At 53.2% G+C, this 17,356-nt stretch overlaps 1 protein-coding gene across 1 annotated transcript in view; it reads left to right on the top strand.

Annotated features, from left to right (window-relative positions):
- The first annotated feature begins 13,630 nt into the window (after positions 1 to 13,630).
- GRHPR (glyoxylate and hydroxypyruvate reductase) overlaps positions 13,631 to 17,356 on the top strand; it is a 26,059-nt gene continuing 22,333 nt past the window's right edge. Inside the window, exons 1-6 of the mRNA XM_007946999.1 lie at positions 13,631 to 13,751; positions 13,972 to 14,094; positions 14,831 to 14,949; positions 15,190 to 15,201; positions 15,752 to 15,919; positions 16,336 to 16,352. Coding sequence (XP_007945190.1) covers positions 13,631 to 13,751; positions 13,972 to 14,094; positions 14,831 to 14,949; positions 15,190 to 15,201; positions 15,752 to 15,919; positions 16,336 to 16,352 — 560 coding nt within the window. The remainder of the gene's footprint in view (positions 13,752 to 13,971; positions 14,095 to 14,830; positions 14,950 to 15,189; positions 15,202 to 15,751; positions 15,920 to 16,335; positions 16,353 to 17,356) is intronic.

Genomic DNA, 17,356 nt, shown 5'->3' with positions numbered 1-17,356 from the left:
GCTCTGTCCTATAGGGTTGCTATTAACTGACTGGATGGCAGTGGGTTGGAGATTTGTTTCGGTTTTCTGGTGGATCAAACAGAAGTCCCTGGGTAGCACAAGGTTAAGTTCTTGGCTGCTAACTGAAAGCTTGGAGGTTCGAACCCACCCAGAACCACTTCAGAAGGAAAGCCTGCCAGTCCGTTTCTGAAAAGTCAGCCATTAAAAACTCTTTGGAGCTCAGCTGTACTGTGGCACGTGTTGGGTGGCCATGAATCAGGATTGGCTGGTTGATCAAATAAGTGGACCAAGGACCCTTTGAGCTCTAACAGTCTAGAGAAGAGGTGTGTGTGGTGGGGTGTCTCCTTTCTCTTCCTCAGCTGGGTTCAGAGGTCATCAGTCCTCACAAACTGGCAATGGGTGGGGCTGCCCCCTGGTGCAGCTCAAGATGGCGGCCTGTACTGCAGAGGCACTGGGAACAGAATTTCTGGCAAAGTCCCAGTTACAGACTCTTCCTGTCTGCTCAGCCTGGGAGGTCTTTCTTGCTCTTTGTGGCGGGTGTGTTGTTGTTTTGCCAGCTTCCTTGTGGTCCTGGTGAGGCTGTCAGTCCTAGTGGCTGTGCCCGCCTACCCTGGAGGTAGCCAATCTGAAGGGTGAGCGTCACTGTGCCCTGCCCTTCACCACAGTGATTGGTCCAGCAGGCCAATCAGAATCCTCTCCTGGGATGATTAGTTTAGTCCCGGGAGTGAGGAGGGTTTCTTTGGACAGTGTTGCCAGGCTAGGAGGATGTGCCCCTGGGCTGCCCACAGCCTGCCTGTGGAAAGAAGAGACCACACGGAGCCAAGAGAGGAAGACAAGACGAGGCCCAGTGGGCAGTGCTGAGCCACTGCAGCCATGCCAGCTTCCCTCGTGGGCTGGACGCACCCAGGGTGTAAGCACCAGCACAAACTCCTTACCGAAAACCAGGGACGCAGGGCTGCTCAAGTAGCCTGTAAACTGCCTCAGGGTCCCACCAGCCTCACAGTCCCTACTCTCCCCTGGGAGCTCCACACCAAGTCACCAAGAGGAGGCAAAAGGAGGTTTATTTCTTAAGTCCCAATCCTTCAGGAAAATGCCCTGGTGGCACAACAGTGAAGCGCTTAGCTGCTAACCCAAGGGTCATTGGTTGGAACCCACCTGTGATTCCACAGGACAAAGAGCTGGTGATGTGACCCCATAAAGATCCCAGCCCAGGAAAGTCTGTGAGGAAGTTCTGCTGTGCCCCATGGGGTCACAGTGACTCAGCATCGACTCCATGGCAGGCCGCCACCACAACAGGCCTGCAGGTGCTGGCTTCGCGTGTCACTCACTCTTACACGTGGGCTGCACCCTCGACATCCTCACCACCACCAGGTAAAACGAGAGTAAACACTCTACAGACACCTGCTGCTAAGTTAGAAATGACTTGCAGAGGCCTCCTTAGCCATCCCTTGGACCACTGAGTGCCTTAACCTGGGCTGGGTGGTTCAGGGAAAGAGGAAAATACGTGCTTTAGGGAGGTCCTAAGATTGTTAGGGGAAGGAAGACATGGATGCAGAATTCCGCTAGCAGCTGAAAGAGAAGCCAGCATGGGGTTGGGGCGAGCAGAGAACAGGTGATCTGGAACTGGAGGAGGCCTTCTCAGAGGAGGCAGCCTTGGAAGAGGTGTGCCGTGACAGGTGCAGGTGAGGGAGGGACATGCTAGGCAGACAGAAGAGCACGAGCAAGGGCCTGTGGCAGGGGCGGGGAGGTGACCAGGAGACACCGGGATGGTCACTGGCTGTACCAGTCCCTGGTAATATAATGGTTAAGGGCTAGGCTGCGGCCAGAAGGCTGGTGGTTCGAACCCACCCCACGGGAGGCAGTTCTACCCTGTCTCGTAGGGTCACTATGAGTCAGAATCGAGTTCATGGGTGTGGTTGTTAGTGTTGTATGTCAACTTGCCTGGGCCTGGTTGAGGGGCTGGGCAGCTGGATGGAGTCCTTCCCATGAGGAGACTGGTCATTAACTGCATGGTGGAATCTCCTGGAGCACCTGAGTAGCTGCTTTGGGGAATGTGTCTGCTTCCCGTAGATAAGGAGCAACTTTGAGGAAGGCCTCCAGCTTTTTGGGGTGCTCGAATCCTCATGTGGCCGAGTCTTCTCTCAGCAGCTGCTGTGCTCTGCCGATCTTGGGACTGCTACTAGGCCTGCACCAGTGGCCTGGCCTGTTGTTTGGTGATAACTGGAACTGTGCCTTTTTACTTGTTGGTCTCGATTTTGTCAGGCTCAGCAGCCAGCAGCTGCCTGAGTGAAGAAAAGCCTCCAGCTTCCATGGGCCGGGAACAGGAGGCAGAGCTGAAGGGGTTGAGGGGCTTTCACCCAGCCCCTAGAGCCTGACACGTTGAACTTGGACTTCTAGCCTCCAAAAATATGAGAATAAACTTCTGTTTGTTCAAGCCATTCCATTTGTGGTCTGTTCCTGTCAGAGCGGCAGAAGGTAACCAGAACAACGGGCATGGGAAGAGATGCAACTAGAGGGATGGCAGACGTGGAGGAGAACTGGTTCGGCTCTGGCCTCGAGGCCTGGGACAGTCCGACAGGCTCCTGTCACAGCGTAGGCCCTGCCTTTTATTATTATCCCCTCTTGTGAATTCAGGTGGGAAAAGGTCTGCTGAGAGTCATGCCAGAATTCACAGGGGAAAGATTCTGTCATTTCTTTCAGCTCTGTGACTCTGGACAAAGTATTCAGTACTAATGCAGTTGACCATAACGTCCTCTGTGTGTGGGACTGACAGACCAAATTACCTTTCCTTATCTCCTGGGGAGAAAAAAGGGCCATTTACTTGACATATTTCATAATCATTTCACCTGCATGCCCCCTACCGAGCACACCGGTGACCTGGCTCCCTCCCCATCCACACAAAGCGGGAAGCGTGTCGTCTCCTAAAGCCCAGTTTCTCAGAACGTATTTAATCTTGGAAGAGTGTGCGTGATTTTCACTCGTCTTTTTAATTCTCTATCTGCCTTTAAAAAGCACACGTTTCGGTTCCAATTCTTGGCTCAGCTCATCAGAGCTGGAAGGACATTGACATCGCCCAGTCACCTCTCGTTGTGGCCTTTGACATGTGAGGCCCAGAGTGGAGAGGCGTGGGCAAGGTCACCAGGCAGGTGGGGGACAGCAGGCGAGGAATTGGAAGTGACGCCTCTGTCTGCGTGCCTCCTGGGCACGGCTCTTCAGGTGGTGGCTTGTGAAGCCTTGGGTTGGCAACTACAGGGTTGCCAGTTCCCTCTCTGGAGTCCCTGGGTGTTGCAAACCATTAAGGCCTCAACTACTAACAGAAAGGTCAGTGGTTTGAACCCACTCAGAGGCATGTCCGAAGGCGGGCCTGGTGATCTGCTTCCAAAAGCTCACAGCCTTGAAAATGCTATGGAGTGCCGTTCTCCTCCAACCAACATGGGGTGGCCATGAGCCAAAACAGCTGGTTTGGGTTTTTCTCTGGTCCTCTTCCACTCCTCAGGCTGGAGGCCAAGTCGGGCAGCTAAAGAAAGAGCGTGAGAAGCCAGCCCTCACCCAGAAGCCCTGGACCTGCGGACTATGTTAGGGCTTCTCTGGGGGCAGAGAACACCAGTGTTGGGGTGGAGCTCGCCCACCAGCCGGGTTCTGTACATGATCTCAAGGCAGTGTTCCCTGGGGTTATGAGATCCTGGCTCTGGACCCCACTGTAAGGAGCCAGCATCCACATGTCAAATGTAACAGTAAGTGCCAGGGACCTGCTGCAGTATCCTACATCGTCCTCACCTCCAGCCTGAGTGGCAGATAATGTCATTACCCCACTTCACAGGGGAGAGCAGATGCTCAGAGAGGTTGAGTGACGAGCGTGAGGTCTGCAGCACGTAACAAGGCTCAGAGGCCAGCTCGGCTCTGCCCGGCACCAAGACCACGTCCTTCCGCCCCCTCAGGCCGCCTGCAGTGGTGCTCAGGTGTGGAGGGGAGAGGTACGAACCGCAAGCCAGAGGGAGGCGCGTGCAGGGGCGGAGATGGGGAGACTGATTCTGGAGGAGCCCAGAGATTCCTTGGAGGAGATGGCATTTTAGCAGGACCTTGAAGAACATGTAAGTCTTAGAAGGTGGAGAAGACGGAGGGCCGTGTGAGGAGCTCCCTGTACGGTTCTCTCCAGATGCAGACAGAGAGCAGTACGTACCGTAAATACAGCAGACATCTTCCAGACTGTATCTGCAGGTTGACGGAAGGTCGGGCAATCTCCTTCCGTAGGGATACCACCTCAGAAACCCAAGGAGGGGTCACTATGAGTCGGATCAACTCGACAGCAGTGAGTTTGGTTTTGGGAGGTTTATCTGTAGGTTAATGGATTTGAAAGGTTTAAAAAGTAGATAATTTTCTATGAAAATGAACATTCACAAGGTTGACTCCAAAACAGGTAAAAAGCCTAAGGAGGCCACAGGAGAAACCGGGAAACTTTCCCTTTCTGCGGTGCGTGCTTGAGTAATGTTTGAGTTTTTTATACTGAACCCGTCAGTGTTGTGGTGCAAAAGTAAATGTATAAAAATTAAATACATATTATGGTGGAAATCCATGTGCTACACTGTTAATTTAAAAAAGCAGATTGCTGATTTATGTAATGATCCCGTTTGTTGTTGTTAAGTGCCACTGAGTTGTCTCCGACTCGTAGCGACCCCACGCGCAGCAGCACGAAGCAGCGCCTGGTCCCGAGCCAGCTCCGTGAGTGACCCCGTTCACATAAGTCAGCGTACGTGTGTGAGGGTGTGTTTGAAAGGGTACACTGCACATTCTGTCACTGGTTATCCTTGTGAACAGGATTCTCCTTTATTCATTATTTGTATTTTAATACTAAGAGGAAAAGTGATAAAATTAATTTGCAAAAGGAAACATAAGGTCTGTAAATGCATTGTTCTTGCAAGAGGGCACTGGCAGTTCTCAGGATGAATTCTGTCAAATTTTCACATTACGGTTTATTCCTATGCGATTTCATCTTTCCCACAGCTTAGGAAAAGAAGTAAAGATTTTTCCAATTAATTTTACCCAGAGCGACCCTGTGTACGACAGAACCAAACACTGCCCGGTCCTGTGCCAGCCTCACAATCCTGGCTGTACCTGAGCCCATCGCTGCAGCCACTGTCAGTCCATCGCGTTGAGGGCCTCCCCCTTCTTCGCTGACCCTCCACTTTACCAACCATGATACCCTTCTCCAGGGAATGGTCTCTTCTGACAACATGACCAAAGTGGGGGAGATGAAGTCTGGCCATTCTCGCTTCCGAAAAGCATTCCGGCTCTTCATCCTTCTGGCAGTCCGTGGTACCTTCAGCATTCTTCGCCACCACCACAACTCAAAAGCATCAACTCTTCTTTGGTCTTCTTATTCATTGTCCAGCTTTCACATGCATATGAGGCGGTTGAAAATACCATGGCAGCTGGATGTCGTAATTCCCCAGGATGAGACTGGTCATCAACTCCATGGTGGAGTCTACCGGGGCAGCCGAGTAGCTGCCTCAGGGATGGGGGCTGCTCCCTGCCCGTGCACGTAAGCAGCAGCATTGAGCAAGGTCTCTGCAGCTTCCGGCTCGAGTCCTGCATGTAGCCGAGTCTTTGCTCAGCAGCAGGCCATGTTGTCTGCCAATCTTGGGACTGTTACTGGACTTGAATGAGTAATTTTGGGACTGTGCCATTTTACTTGTCGATCTTGGGTTTGCCAGCCTCAGCAGTCAGCAGCTGCCTGAGTGAAGAGATACCTCCAGCTGCAGGGCCAGGGGCCAGAGGCAGAGCCGAAGCCCAAGGTCAAGGGGCTTTCACCAGCCCCTGGAGCTGGCACTTTGAACTCCTGAACAGTAAGAGAGTAAGTCCCTGTTTAAGGCCACCCATTTGTGATATTTTCTGTTGGGAGCTCTGGTAGCATAGTGGCTAAGGCACTTGACTGCTCACCAGATGGCTGGCGGTTCAAACCCATCAGCCACTCCTCGGAAGGAAGGTTGGGCAATCCTACTTCCGTAGTGATACTGCCTCGGAAACCCAAGGAGGGGTCGCTATGAGTCAGGGCTGACTCGACGGCACATAACAACAACAACAACAGAGGCCAGAACACCAGGACTTACAGTGACGCCTGACAGGCAGTAGGCCCTCGATAAATATTCATTGAATGAACTGTTGAATGATATAAGGCACTTACTAAAAGTTGAAAAGAATGCAGACTATGGAGAAACCATACCCAGTTCAGGTATGTTTACTGTCTTAGTTCCCTAGACCACCTCTAGTAACGAAATACCAGAAGTGGGTGGCTTTATTAAAGAACAGAAATCGAAAAGAAGAAGAACGAAAACTTCTTATCTCACAGTTCTGGAGGCTAGAAGTTCCAAATCAGGGCATCGGTCTTGTTGATTCCTTCCCAGGAGCTCTGAGAGAGGGCCCGCTTCACGCCTCTCGCCTGGCTCCTGGTTTCTGCTGCCAACCCTTGGCAGCCCTTTGCAGTTCCTAATTCGTTAGCATAACTGCTAACATTTTCAAAGAAATTTGGTTCCCAAACAAGGTCACGTTCACAGGTATGTTGTTGTTGTTTTGCTGTCGAGTCGGCCCCGACTCATAGCGACCCCTCCTTGGGTTTCCGAGGCAGTATCGCTACGGAAGTAGGATTGCCCAACCTTCCTTCCGAGGAGTGGCTGGTGGGTTTGAACCGCCAGCCATCTGGTTAGCAGGCAAGTGACTTAGCCACTATGCGGTATAGGGATTAGGATTTCAACTAATCTTTTTTTGCAGACACAATTCTATCCATAACAGTTATCTCTGGTTTGAGAAGGGCACCCAGGAAAAAATTTCTTTCCTAAACTGAACAATGGAGACAGGAATGTTTGCTCTATTATTATCTGTAATTTTTGTGTGATAGAAAAATTTCACATTGCAACTTTCTTTTTTTTTTTCCTTCTTTTTAAATAATAGAGGCACTCAGCACCTATAGTGAGCGTTAGAGTTTCCGAGGGTTTCCCCACATGATCTCAGGGGCTCGAGTGTGCAGAGAGGCTGCCTTACACGCGGTTCAGAGCAAAGTGAGCTTGGGACTAGAGGTTCTTCTAAACCTCCGAGTGGGGGAAACCCCAGCCAAAGAGGAAGAGGAAGGGGCAGCCCAAGGGACTACCTCTTCTAGATGAGATGGTGGGGTGTGGGCCAGACTGAGGTTTTGTCTTGCACTGGTTTGCCCAAGAGCTGAGGACTGCCCTTGGCCAAGGGGGAAGGATGAATGGCCCAAATGACCTCACTTGCCCACCACTGGAGCATGTCGCTGGCTCTCCTGCCTGAGACCCAGGAACTGCCCCAGTTCAAAACCCGCGTCTCTGTGTGAACCTCTGCTCTGTGCTCTGCTTCCTCCCCTGGGTGATGGGGACGATAAACGATGATTGTTCTGTCCCCTCAAACACGTCCCCACATTCGAAACAGAAGGATCGCCTTAACAGAGAGCAGGGTCTGATACGGTTTTGCCTTTTTTCTTTTGATGTAAATATCATCCTTGTTGTTACATAGTCTTCAAAATGATCACTCTTACTGGCCAAAGAAGCACCCAGGACTCAAATATAATTTTCTAAATTACTCCCTATTTTTATGGATTGTGTGGACTTGGCATTCTTCTCTACTATAAGGAACACTGCTATTAATATCTTCATGTGCTACCTTTTTGGCTTGCTGTTTAAAAGTATTTCACTGGGATAAATTCCAGAGGAAATAACTGGTCAGATATGCAGATGGTTTCCATGGCTGGTGGTGGTGGTGGTGATGGAGTGTTTCCATCGCAGGGACCCCGTGTACACCAGAAGGGAACACTTCCGGTGCTTCCGCCCAGTCACCGTGTTTGGGCCCATTGCTACAGCCGCTGTGTCAGTCCACCTTGTTGAGGGTCTTGTTTCCTTCACTGACCCTCTGCTTTACCCAGCACGATGTCCTTCTCCAGGGAAGGGTTCCTCCCGACAACACGTCCGAAGTACCTGAGACGCAATCTTCCCATCCTCACTTCTAAGGAGAATTCTGGCTGTACTTCTTCCAGGACAGGCTTCTTCATTCTTCCTGCAGTCCATTTGTTGTTGATGTTATGTGCCGTCGAGTCATCTCCAATTCCTAGCCACCCCTCCTTGGGTTTCCGAGGCAGTATCACTATGGAAGTAGATGGCCCAGCCTTCTGAGGAGTGGCTGGTGGGTTTGAACCGCCAGCCTTCTGGTTAGCAGTCAAGTGCCTTAGTATATTTAATGTATTCTGCCAACACCATAATTCAAAGGCATTGATTCTTCTTTGGTCGTCCTCTTTCATTGTCCAGATTTTGCATGCATATGAGGCGATTGAAAACACCAAGATACATCTTAGTCCTCAAAGTGACACATTTGATTTCCCTTTTTTAATATCACCTTTCCCTTCACCCAAATCAATACTTGTCACGACCTGTCTAGCAGTGTCTGATTTCCTAACTGCTACTTCGTGGGTGTTGATTGTAGATCCAAGTGAAATAAAATCTTTGACAACTTCACTATTTTCTCTGTTTATCACAATATTGCTTATTGGTCCAGTTGTGAGGAGTTTGTTTTCTTTATGTTGAGGTATAATCCACACCAAAGGCAGTAGTCTTTGATCTTCATCAGTAAGTGCTTCATGTCGTCTTCACTTTCAGCAAGCAAGGTTGTGTCATCTGCATATCACAGGTTGTTAATGAGTCTTCCTCCAGTCCTGATGCCCTGTTCTTCATATAGTCCAGCTTCTCAGATTATTTGCTCAGCATACAGACTGACTAAGTATGATAAAAGGATACAAGCCTGGTGCACACTTTACCTGACTTTAAAACATGCAGTGTCTCCTTGTCTACTCAAGTGACTGTCTTTTGGTCTATGTGCAGGTTCCACATGAGCACGGTTAAGTATTCTGGAATTTCCATTCTTCACAGTGTTATCCATAATTTTTTATGTCCACACAGATGAATACCTTTGCATAGTGATTCCCAGCATAGTAGATCATATGGTTGTCTGATTCGAAATGGACCAATTCAGCTCAGTGATGCCTAGGATCTCAATCTTTATGTGTTCCATTTCATTTTTGACAACTTCCAATTTTCCTAGATTCATACTTTGTTCATTCCATGTTCCGATGATTAATGGATGTCTGCAGCTGTTTCTTCTCACCACTCATCTGTCAGTGTGTCATACTATAGTAACTTGCATGTTGCTGTGAGGCTGGAGGGTGTGTCCCCAGCGGAGTCAGCCATGGTGGACAAGTTTCAGCAGAGCTTCTACATTAAGATAGACTGGGAAGAAGGATGGGGCCATCCACTTCTGAAAATAATGGCTGCTGGAAACGTCTTGAATAGCAGTGAAACACTGTCTGACATGGTGGCAGAGGACGGCCTCTCAGGCTGGAAGGCACTCAGAACACAACTGGGGAAGAGCCGGCTCCTCAGAGGACAGGCGACCTCAATGCCATGAATGAGGTAGAGCTTTCAGGACCTTCATTTGCTGATGGGGCACAACTCAAAATGGGAAGAAACAGCTGCAAACATTTGATCTTATTAGATAGGTACAATTATCCTCACTTTACAGACAAGAAAACCGAAGTGCAATGACATCACTGCTGTTGGTGTCACTCAGTGCAGTCATGATGTCACTCCCTCCCATGGACCTCCTCCCAGACCAGACCATACAGAATCCTTAGTAACATGTATTATCAATTTTAATCATAGAATAATAAGTGATAAGTATGGTTGCAAATTGCTTACATGTAATATTTCTTAGATTTAACAACAAAATTGTTTCATAAAATCTTTCTACGTTGAGTTGAAAAATTATTAGTTTCAACATTATTGCAACTATTATTAAGGGAAGCCTTCTTAAAATTTTTCTTCTTCTCTTTCAATTACTGCTTCATTCTCAAAAAAAGTTATTTATATAGGTTCACACAGTATTGTAGCTAAAATACCAGAAAATGTGACAAAATCAATGACTGTATGAGCACTGGCAGCAACGGAAACCATGGGCATGCTTGGAGCAAGCGGAGACAAAGCCACCTGATTCCAGGCATCCCTGTAATGGAATGATAACTGACCGGACACATAAGAAGGTTCCAAGAGTAAATTAGCATAGAGCTTTAGCCTTGTAATGTACATGGATAAGGACCTCTAGTGACCTCTAGCATTTGGCTGCTACTCAAAAGATCGATTGTTCAGTTCTACCCACTGCTCCATGGGATTATGAGGCAGTCTGCTTCTGTGAAGACTGACAGCCTTCGAAACCCTCTGGGGCGGTTCCACTCTGTCTTCTAGGGGTGCTGTGAGTCAGAATCACCACCTTAGCAGTGGGTTTGGTTTGCTTTACATATATTGATACATGTCAGCTGGATTTAGAAAAAATGTTTTTGTGGTTATAATTAACGATATGGATATTTTAATAAAAAATAATAAACTTATGCTGAAACACTAGGAGCTCTGGTGGTGCAGTGCCTAAGGCATTTGACTGCTAACCAGAAGGCTGGTGGTTCAAACCCTCCAGCCACTCCTCAGAAGGAAGACTGGGCAATCTACTTCTGTAGTGATACCACCTCAGAAACCCAATGAGGGGTCGCCACGAGTCGGATCGACTCAACGGCAGTGAGTTTGGTTTTTTTGGTTTGCTGAAACACTGCACAAAAATTACAGTCATTCTGCTGGCACCCCCTCTGACAGTGTCGCTTGGGGTGGTCCACACTCCCCACACCTGTTATGATGCCATGCTGAGGTGCAGGTCTAGGGGAACGGCCAGTGTGGTGTTTAGTGGATGGAGAGTCAAGAGCTGGGGCTCCTGGTCCGGGCTCCTCGGTCAACCTTCTGGGCCTTGCCTCTGCCCCAGAGAGGATGCTGGGGACCAGGTGATGGGCACCAGAGCCCACAGGCCAGGCCCCCGGGGCCTCTCTTTCCCTGTGAGGAAGGGGAGCGATGCCTGCCTTTTCTTTCTCCACAGAGAACAGCAGGGGGGCCGGGACCTCTGGGCTCCGCAGGGCACGAGCGCTGGTAGCAGGTGGGCACTGCTGTGGCTGCGGCGTCTTCCTCCGGCCACCGGCCAGGAGCCCTGAGCGCCCAGGTCTCCAGACGCTACCGAGTGGCACCTGAGAAGGAGTCAGCTGGGGCGGGTGGTCTTGGGGCCAGGATCTGGGTTCAGCTCCACTCTGAGACACCACCTGTGGGACTTGAAGTCACTCTGTGGCCTCTGACCGCAGTTTCCTCATCTGTAAAATGAGGATAATCATGACGACCTCAGGACTGCTGTGAGGCTTCAGTGAGGAGGGTGCGGCTGGGGCCTACACGGGGGACCTTGTAAAGCGTGACCTGGAGCAGGCCCCCAGATGTTCTCTGGGTATGACTGACCAACACCCAAACAGACCGCAGAGGAGAAAGTGTCAGGCTAGGAGGGGGTGGGGCAACCTTGGCCTGCACCTCAGGAAGGGCTCTCTGGGAGGGCTCCCCTGGAAGAGGTGGTGTTTGGACCACACGAAGATCGGACATCAGAGTTGCCACCTGCAGTTGGCACTTCCATTTAGAACTTTGATGGAAGCATTTGCAAAGGAGGTCGGGCAGCGTTCTGGCTTCTGGAGACCCGGCAGCAGACGCTGGTGGGAAGCAGAGAGAAGCCAGACACCGAACAAAGAAATCAGCGCAGCTCGTTTGGTGTGAAACGAAGGGGTAAATTAAGGCGGGAGAGAAGAGCACACAGTGGAGGCGGGAGTGGCTGTGTGACTGCAGGAGGACACCTGGTGGAACCACTGAGACTGTGGCCCCTGGCTGCCCTTCAGGTCTGGAGTTGAACCCACTCCTGTGGCTTCCAGCCAAACTAAAGACAGGCATATGAGCTGAACGTTTACCTCAAGTAGATACTCTCCTTGGAGAGAACAATCATGGGAGAAAGAAGGGCTGTGTGTGCACAGGGAGACAGCTCAGGGCGCAGGAGTGCATGGAGGAATGGACACAGGGAAGAGGTAACTATCAGGATGAAGTGGGAGGGGAGCTGTTGCATTGTGGGAAACTGTGGTCAATGTCATGAGACAAACTGTATGTGAATTGCTGTGAGGAAAGTGAATTTGCTCTGTAAACTTTCACCCAAATCACAATTTAAAAAAAAAGACGACTGGGACGTCTATGAACGAGGGCTTCCGAGGTCTGGAGGAAATGGCAGTGTAGGTCCTGGGAACATGGAGGGGGCGTTGCCTGTCGAGGCAGAAGCATGGCAGGTGCCGGAAGTGCTCACGGCCCAGACAGCACGGTCCCAGGGAAGCTGGAGAAGGGGACACTCCTCAGAGCAGCGCTCACGTCATCTGGCTGCCTGGCGACAAGACCCTGGAGCAGGGAAGGGCGGAGCCAGGGAGACCCGCCAAGAGGCCATTGCAGGGCAGGGTGCAGGCAGAGCAGCGGTGACGCTAGGTCAGATTCCGGGTCTGTTTCAAAAGCAGAACCAAGAGGATTATATGAGGTTCCTAAGGAGCTCTGGTAGCATGGTGGCTAAAGCACTTGACTGCTAACCAGAAGGCTGGCGGTTCAAACCCACCAGCCACTCCTCGGAAGGAAGGTTGGGCAATCCTACTTCCGTAGTGATACTGCCTCGGAAACCCAAGGAGGGGTCGCTATGAGTCGGGGCTGACTCGACGGCACACAACAACAACAACAACAAGGCTGTCGTGACAGAATACCACAACATGGGTGGCTTCCAAGGACAGAAACGTATTGCCTCCCGGTTCTGTGGGCCGGAGTCATCTCAGATTTGGGCCACGTTGGTCCTCTGAGGCTCTGAGAGAATCTGGTCCAGGCCCCGGTGGCCCCAGCGTGCCCTGGTTTGCAGCAACAGCACCCCGTGGCGTCCTGCCTCTGTCTGTGTCTTCTATGATACCTGTCACACGGGCCGAGGACCCCCCTCCTCCATTATGGCCTCATGGTAACCGGTAGCACCTCAAAGATCCTGTCTCCAAACAAGGTCACAGTCCAGGTCCCAGGGTCAGGGCCCCATAGACCTTTATGGGGAGACGCGAGTGAATCCAGACCAGGGATTCTGGGGTGAAGGGGACCCCTGTCCTCCGGAGGCCCTTTCCAAACACCCCCAGGGCACTTCCTCATTCAGCAGGTGATTGTGAAGGTAAGACCTTAAATGCTTCATTTTGGGTTTTTCCCTGAAATGAAACAAATTAATCCTGAAAGAAAACCTCCCCCCGCAGGGCACTGCTCCCTCCTCCGGAGGCAGCGATGAGATGATTTTCCATACATTAACTCCCGAGGCAGAGCCACAGCGGAGGCCAGCCAGGCCCAGGGGCAGGTCCCGGCAGGCAGCTGGGCTGCTGGCCTGGCGCCCTGCGGGCTTCAGGGCTTTCCGTGTAGAATTTCTGCTCTGGGTCCCCGTGGCTTAAGCATCTCCGTCACCACGAGCTCTGGGAGTCCCAGGGGGCTTTGGTCTTTACCCTGAGGGCAACGGGCAGCCTGGAAGGCGGCAGGCAGGGGGAGAAGGAGGTCAGATGCGATTCTTAGGGGGACCCTCTGGCAATTCCAGGGGACCAGGTTGAAGGGGGGTCAAGAGGGGGGCCTTGAGGGAGGGGAGGAGGAAGGGGAAGTGCGCACTACTGAAGGGGCCGGGAATTGCCACAATGCAGATCCACTTCCCCAGGCTGCCCCACGGGGGCTCTACCCTTGGGGCCCAGGCCTGCTGCCCACCTCCCCCGGGGCCCAGCTCCGGTCGAGGCAGCCTCTTGGGGCCACCACAGGCCAGTGACTCATGGCTGAATGGCTTTAGCGAACGAAAAATCCCACCTTTCACCTGAACTGCTGGTCTCTCTTTGTCGATTCAGTTTGGACCCCAAACAGCAGCAGATGAGAGAGGGGACTTTTATGGGGCTTTCGTTGAAACAGCTGAGTGGACTTGGCCTCTGGGTTTTGGGATGCCAGCCCCCCTCCACTGTTCCATGCTTCTCTTTGCCCTGCCCTGCAGTCGGGGGCCAGGCCTTGGTCCTCATCCGGGTGGGAAATGGCACCTGTGGCCTTCCAGCCACGGGCTTCCCCCCCCCCCACGTGAAGAACCTGTACCCCTCGCCTGTGGCGCCTCCAGGAGGCTGTACTGACCCGGGTCTCCCTGGACCTGGCTAACTGCTGGGCTGGAGTGTGTGGAGGCCCAGTCCCTGCCTGGGGTTGGGACAGCCCTGCGGGGTAGCCGGCCCTGTGGAACACGCCCTGGGGGCAGACCGGAGCGCCCCCTGCAGGACGGCCTGAGGGCTGCTTGCGTGTTCCTCCCCTTTGCCCACCTGGGTCCTGCTCCTTCCCGGCTTCCGGCTCCTCCTGAAGGAAGGGACTGCTTTCCTGACAAGTCCAGCTTCCAAGGAGCCCAGCCTTAGACACAAGCCTCCAGGCATCTGCCGGAGTGTCTGTTCCTTTCCTGGCCCGTGGGAAGCACCCTGCCCTGGGCTCCCAGGACCCCTGGGCAGCCCATCTCTGATGGTTCCCTGCTCAGTACCAGCCCAGGGCTGACCCCACACACACAGCCTCGTACGTGGCGTTGTACGGCCCTCTGGGCTTGAACCTCCCTGACCTCACCACCTCCCTGGGCTCCGTGGCTCCATCTGTACAATGGGGCGCTGGCTTCTGGGTCCCTGCTTCCCACCCCAGCCTGCCCTGCGGTGGCTGAGCAAGTTCCCTGAGGAAGCCAGCTCATCGGAGACGAACAGCTGTGCCCCAGCTCCCAGAAGCCAGTGCTCTGGCTGTTACAGCTCCTCACTAAACCCCAGCTGTGCGCCCAGAAGGGTGAAAGCCCCCAGGAGAAACTTCGGACTGTGGCCACAGTCACCTTCTCCTAGTGGAGAAGCGTGTCAGGCTGGGCGGGCACCAGCAGCGGTGGCCTGGCACCTGGGCTGTCGGCCTCCGCCTGGTGGCCCAGAGTGCCAGCTCCCCGGTCCCCGTGCAGGACTTCTTACAGGCAAGCCTCTGGAATCACCCCACAGAGGGTGAGGCTGGACGCTGAGGCCCGGGCAGGACTCCAGGTCTTGGAGCCTGTTAACTCAGTGTTCCCATCTGAGAAATGGGGGTGCTGTCTGCCCTTGCAAGGGTTCACTCAGTCACAGAGAGCTAGTTTACTGAGCGTCCGCCCTGTGGGGACTCTGGCTGGGTGCCGGGGCCTCAGAAAAGGCTTATTAAGTACCCTGTCCTTGCCCTGAAGGTTGTGGGGAAGGTAAGTGGTGAGGGTCAGAGGGAGAGGGCTGCCAGACCTCCCGGCGTAGCCTGGCAAGAGCAGCCGCTCCGGGTCGGGCCCTGAAGCTGGAGAGGTCACTGAGGCAGGGCGGTTGTTAGTGCTGCAGTCAAACGCTTTGGGGTCACCTTGACCTGGGTTTGAGGCCCAGCTCAGAATCACTGACCTTGGACAAGAATTTCTACCTCTCTGAGCCTGTTGTCTTACTACTGGGGTCCTGACAGTGCTCACTTGAAGCTTGTTGTGGAGTCTGAAGCTGACACCGAGCAAGGTCAGTCTGGGTGGGGGGCGTCTCCCTCGTGCCCCTGAGCCCCCCAGGATGGGGCCCTCCGGTCGCCAGAAGAGTAGGCCCCGCGGTCGGGGGAGTCAGCCTGTGCCAGATGGAGATCCATCAGGGCTGCAAGCTAGGGGCCCAGGCTCTGCTACTGAGCTGGGGAGCGGGCTGGGGGCTTTCCCTCCCCGCCCCTGGCCTGAGCCCAACTTCCAGGAAATCCATGAGGCCAGTCCTGCTAGGCCTCCTTTCCTGCCTCAGGAAGCCCATTGCCGCCCGACCGCCCCCAACATCCCCGAACACTCACCCTGCACCCGGGACGGACTTCACTGGGGCCTGAAACCCAAACACAGTTCCCAGGAGCCAGTGCTGCCCGAGGAGGCCAAGGCCGGCCCTCTGGTACCACCCGTGGCTGGGTCTCAGGCTTTGGTACGGGAGCGTCAGCTTCCAGCCGTGAAATGGGAACCCTAGGCTGCCCAGAAGGAAGGGTGTGCTGGGCATCACCAGGGAAGTTCTTTCCCTCTCTGACCATCAGTTTCCGTCTCTGTATAATGGGCAATCGGAGGTCTCCGAGGTCCCTTCAGCATAAAAGTTCCATGATTTTATGTCTTTAGAAGTCCTGCATCCATCGTCCCTGCAGCCTGGAGAAGCGGTCTGGCTAGGCCTCCGACCCCCCAGGCCAGGCTCCAGGACCAGCAGGGTGAGCAGAGAGAAGCCCCCAGGTCACGTGCTGTCAGGCCTGGTGAAACAGTGATGAAGGCCTGAGGGTTAGAGCTCGGGGATGTCTTGAACCCCAGCCCCTAGACTCAGTACGTGCCCCTCAACCTGTCCCCCTACCTGTCTAGGTCAAATTCAAATTCTGGTAAGCTACGTGACCTCGGGCAAGTCACGTCACCTAATCTGTGCTTCAGTTTCATTGTCTGCAAACCAGAGGTCCTAAAATATCCCTCATCCCTGGTAGCGCAGTGGTTAAGTGTTTAGTTGCTAACCTAAAGGGTGGTGGTTCAAATCCATCAGCCATTCTGTGGGAGCCAAGACTTGGCCGTCTGCTCCTGTAAAGATTACAGCCTTGGAAACCCTGTGGGGCAGTTCCACTCTGTCCTCTAGGGGCGCTGTGGGTCAGAATCCACACACAACAGTAACAAAATCGGCCTCCTTGGCCTTGGTGAAGATTAAATGCGTTCATGTGTGTGAGTGAAGTGCCCTGCGTGGTCAAACACTCACCAAATGAAAGCTCCCTTTCCTTGGGAGCTCTTCCCTCCTGCTTTTGCCCTCATCTGGCCCAGGGCTCCATGCCCATCTCAGCTGCTGCTTCTCGGCTCTGACCCTGCCGGAGCGCCTCAGCCTTCAGATCCGCCCTCCCGTTCCCGCTGCGAGGAATGCCTTTGCTCCCTCTCATTCCCAACATTCCACAGCCTGCTGCTTTCATTGCCCAACTCAAACGCCGCCGCCTCCGGGAAGGTTCTCCTCCGAGGAGCTAGGGGCAGGCGGGTGAGAACACAGACGCCGAGGCCCGGAGAGGGGTCGCTCTGCCGCCGCTGCGTCCTCGGCGGTCTGGCTCAGACGTGAACGGAAGCGGAGCCCTGTTCTCGCCCCACCCCGCAGTACACAGATGTAACCACTAGGTGGTGACAGAGCGACAGAGTCCCAGCAGGGATGAGCAGTAAGGTGAGGCCGCCAGGCATCCCTACATCATTCATCCGTTTATTCAACAAATATTTACTGAGCAGGAGCTCTGGTGGCCTAGTGCCTAAGGCACTTGACTGCTACCCAGAAGGCTGGCGCTTCAAACCCACCAGCCACTCCTCGGAAGGAAGGTTGGGCGATCTACTTCCGTAGTGATACTGCCTCGGAAACCCAAGGAGG

The sequence above is a fragment of the Orycteropus afer genome, unplaced genomic scaffold, assembly GCF_000298275.1.
Source record: "Orycteropus afer afer isolate SDZICR_OR568_19922 unplaced genomic scaffold, OryAfe1.0 scaffold00174, whole genome shotgun sequence".
Lineage (NCBI taxonomy): Eukaryota > Metazoa > Chordata > Mammalia > Tubulidentata > Orycteropodidae > Orycteropus > Orycteropus afer.
The sequence above is the reverse complement of the archived record's forward strand: the minus strand, read 5'-3'. Positions and strand labels throughout refer to the sequence as shown.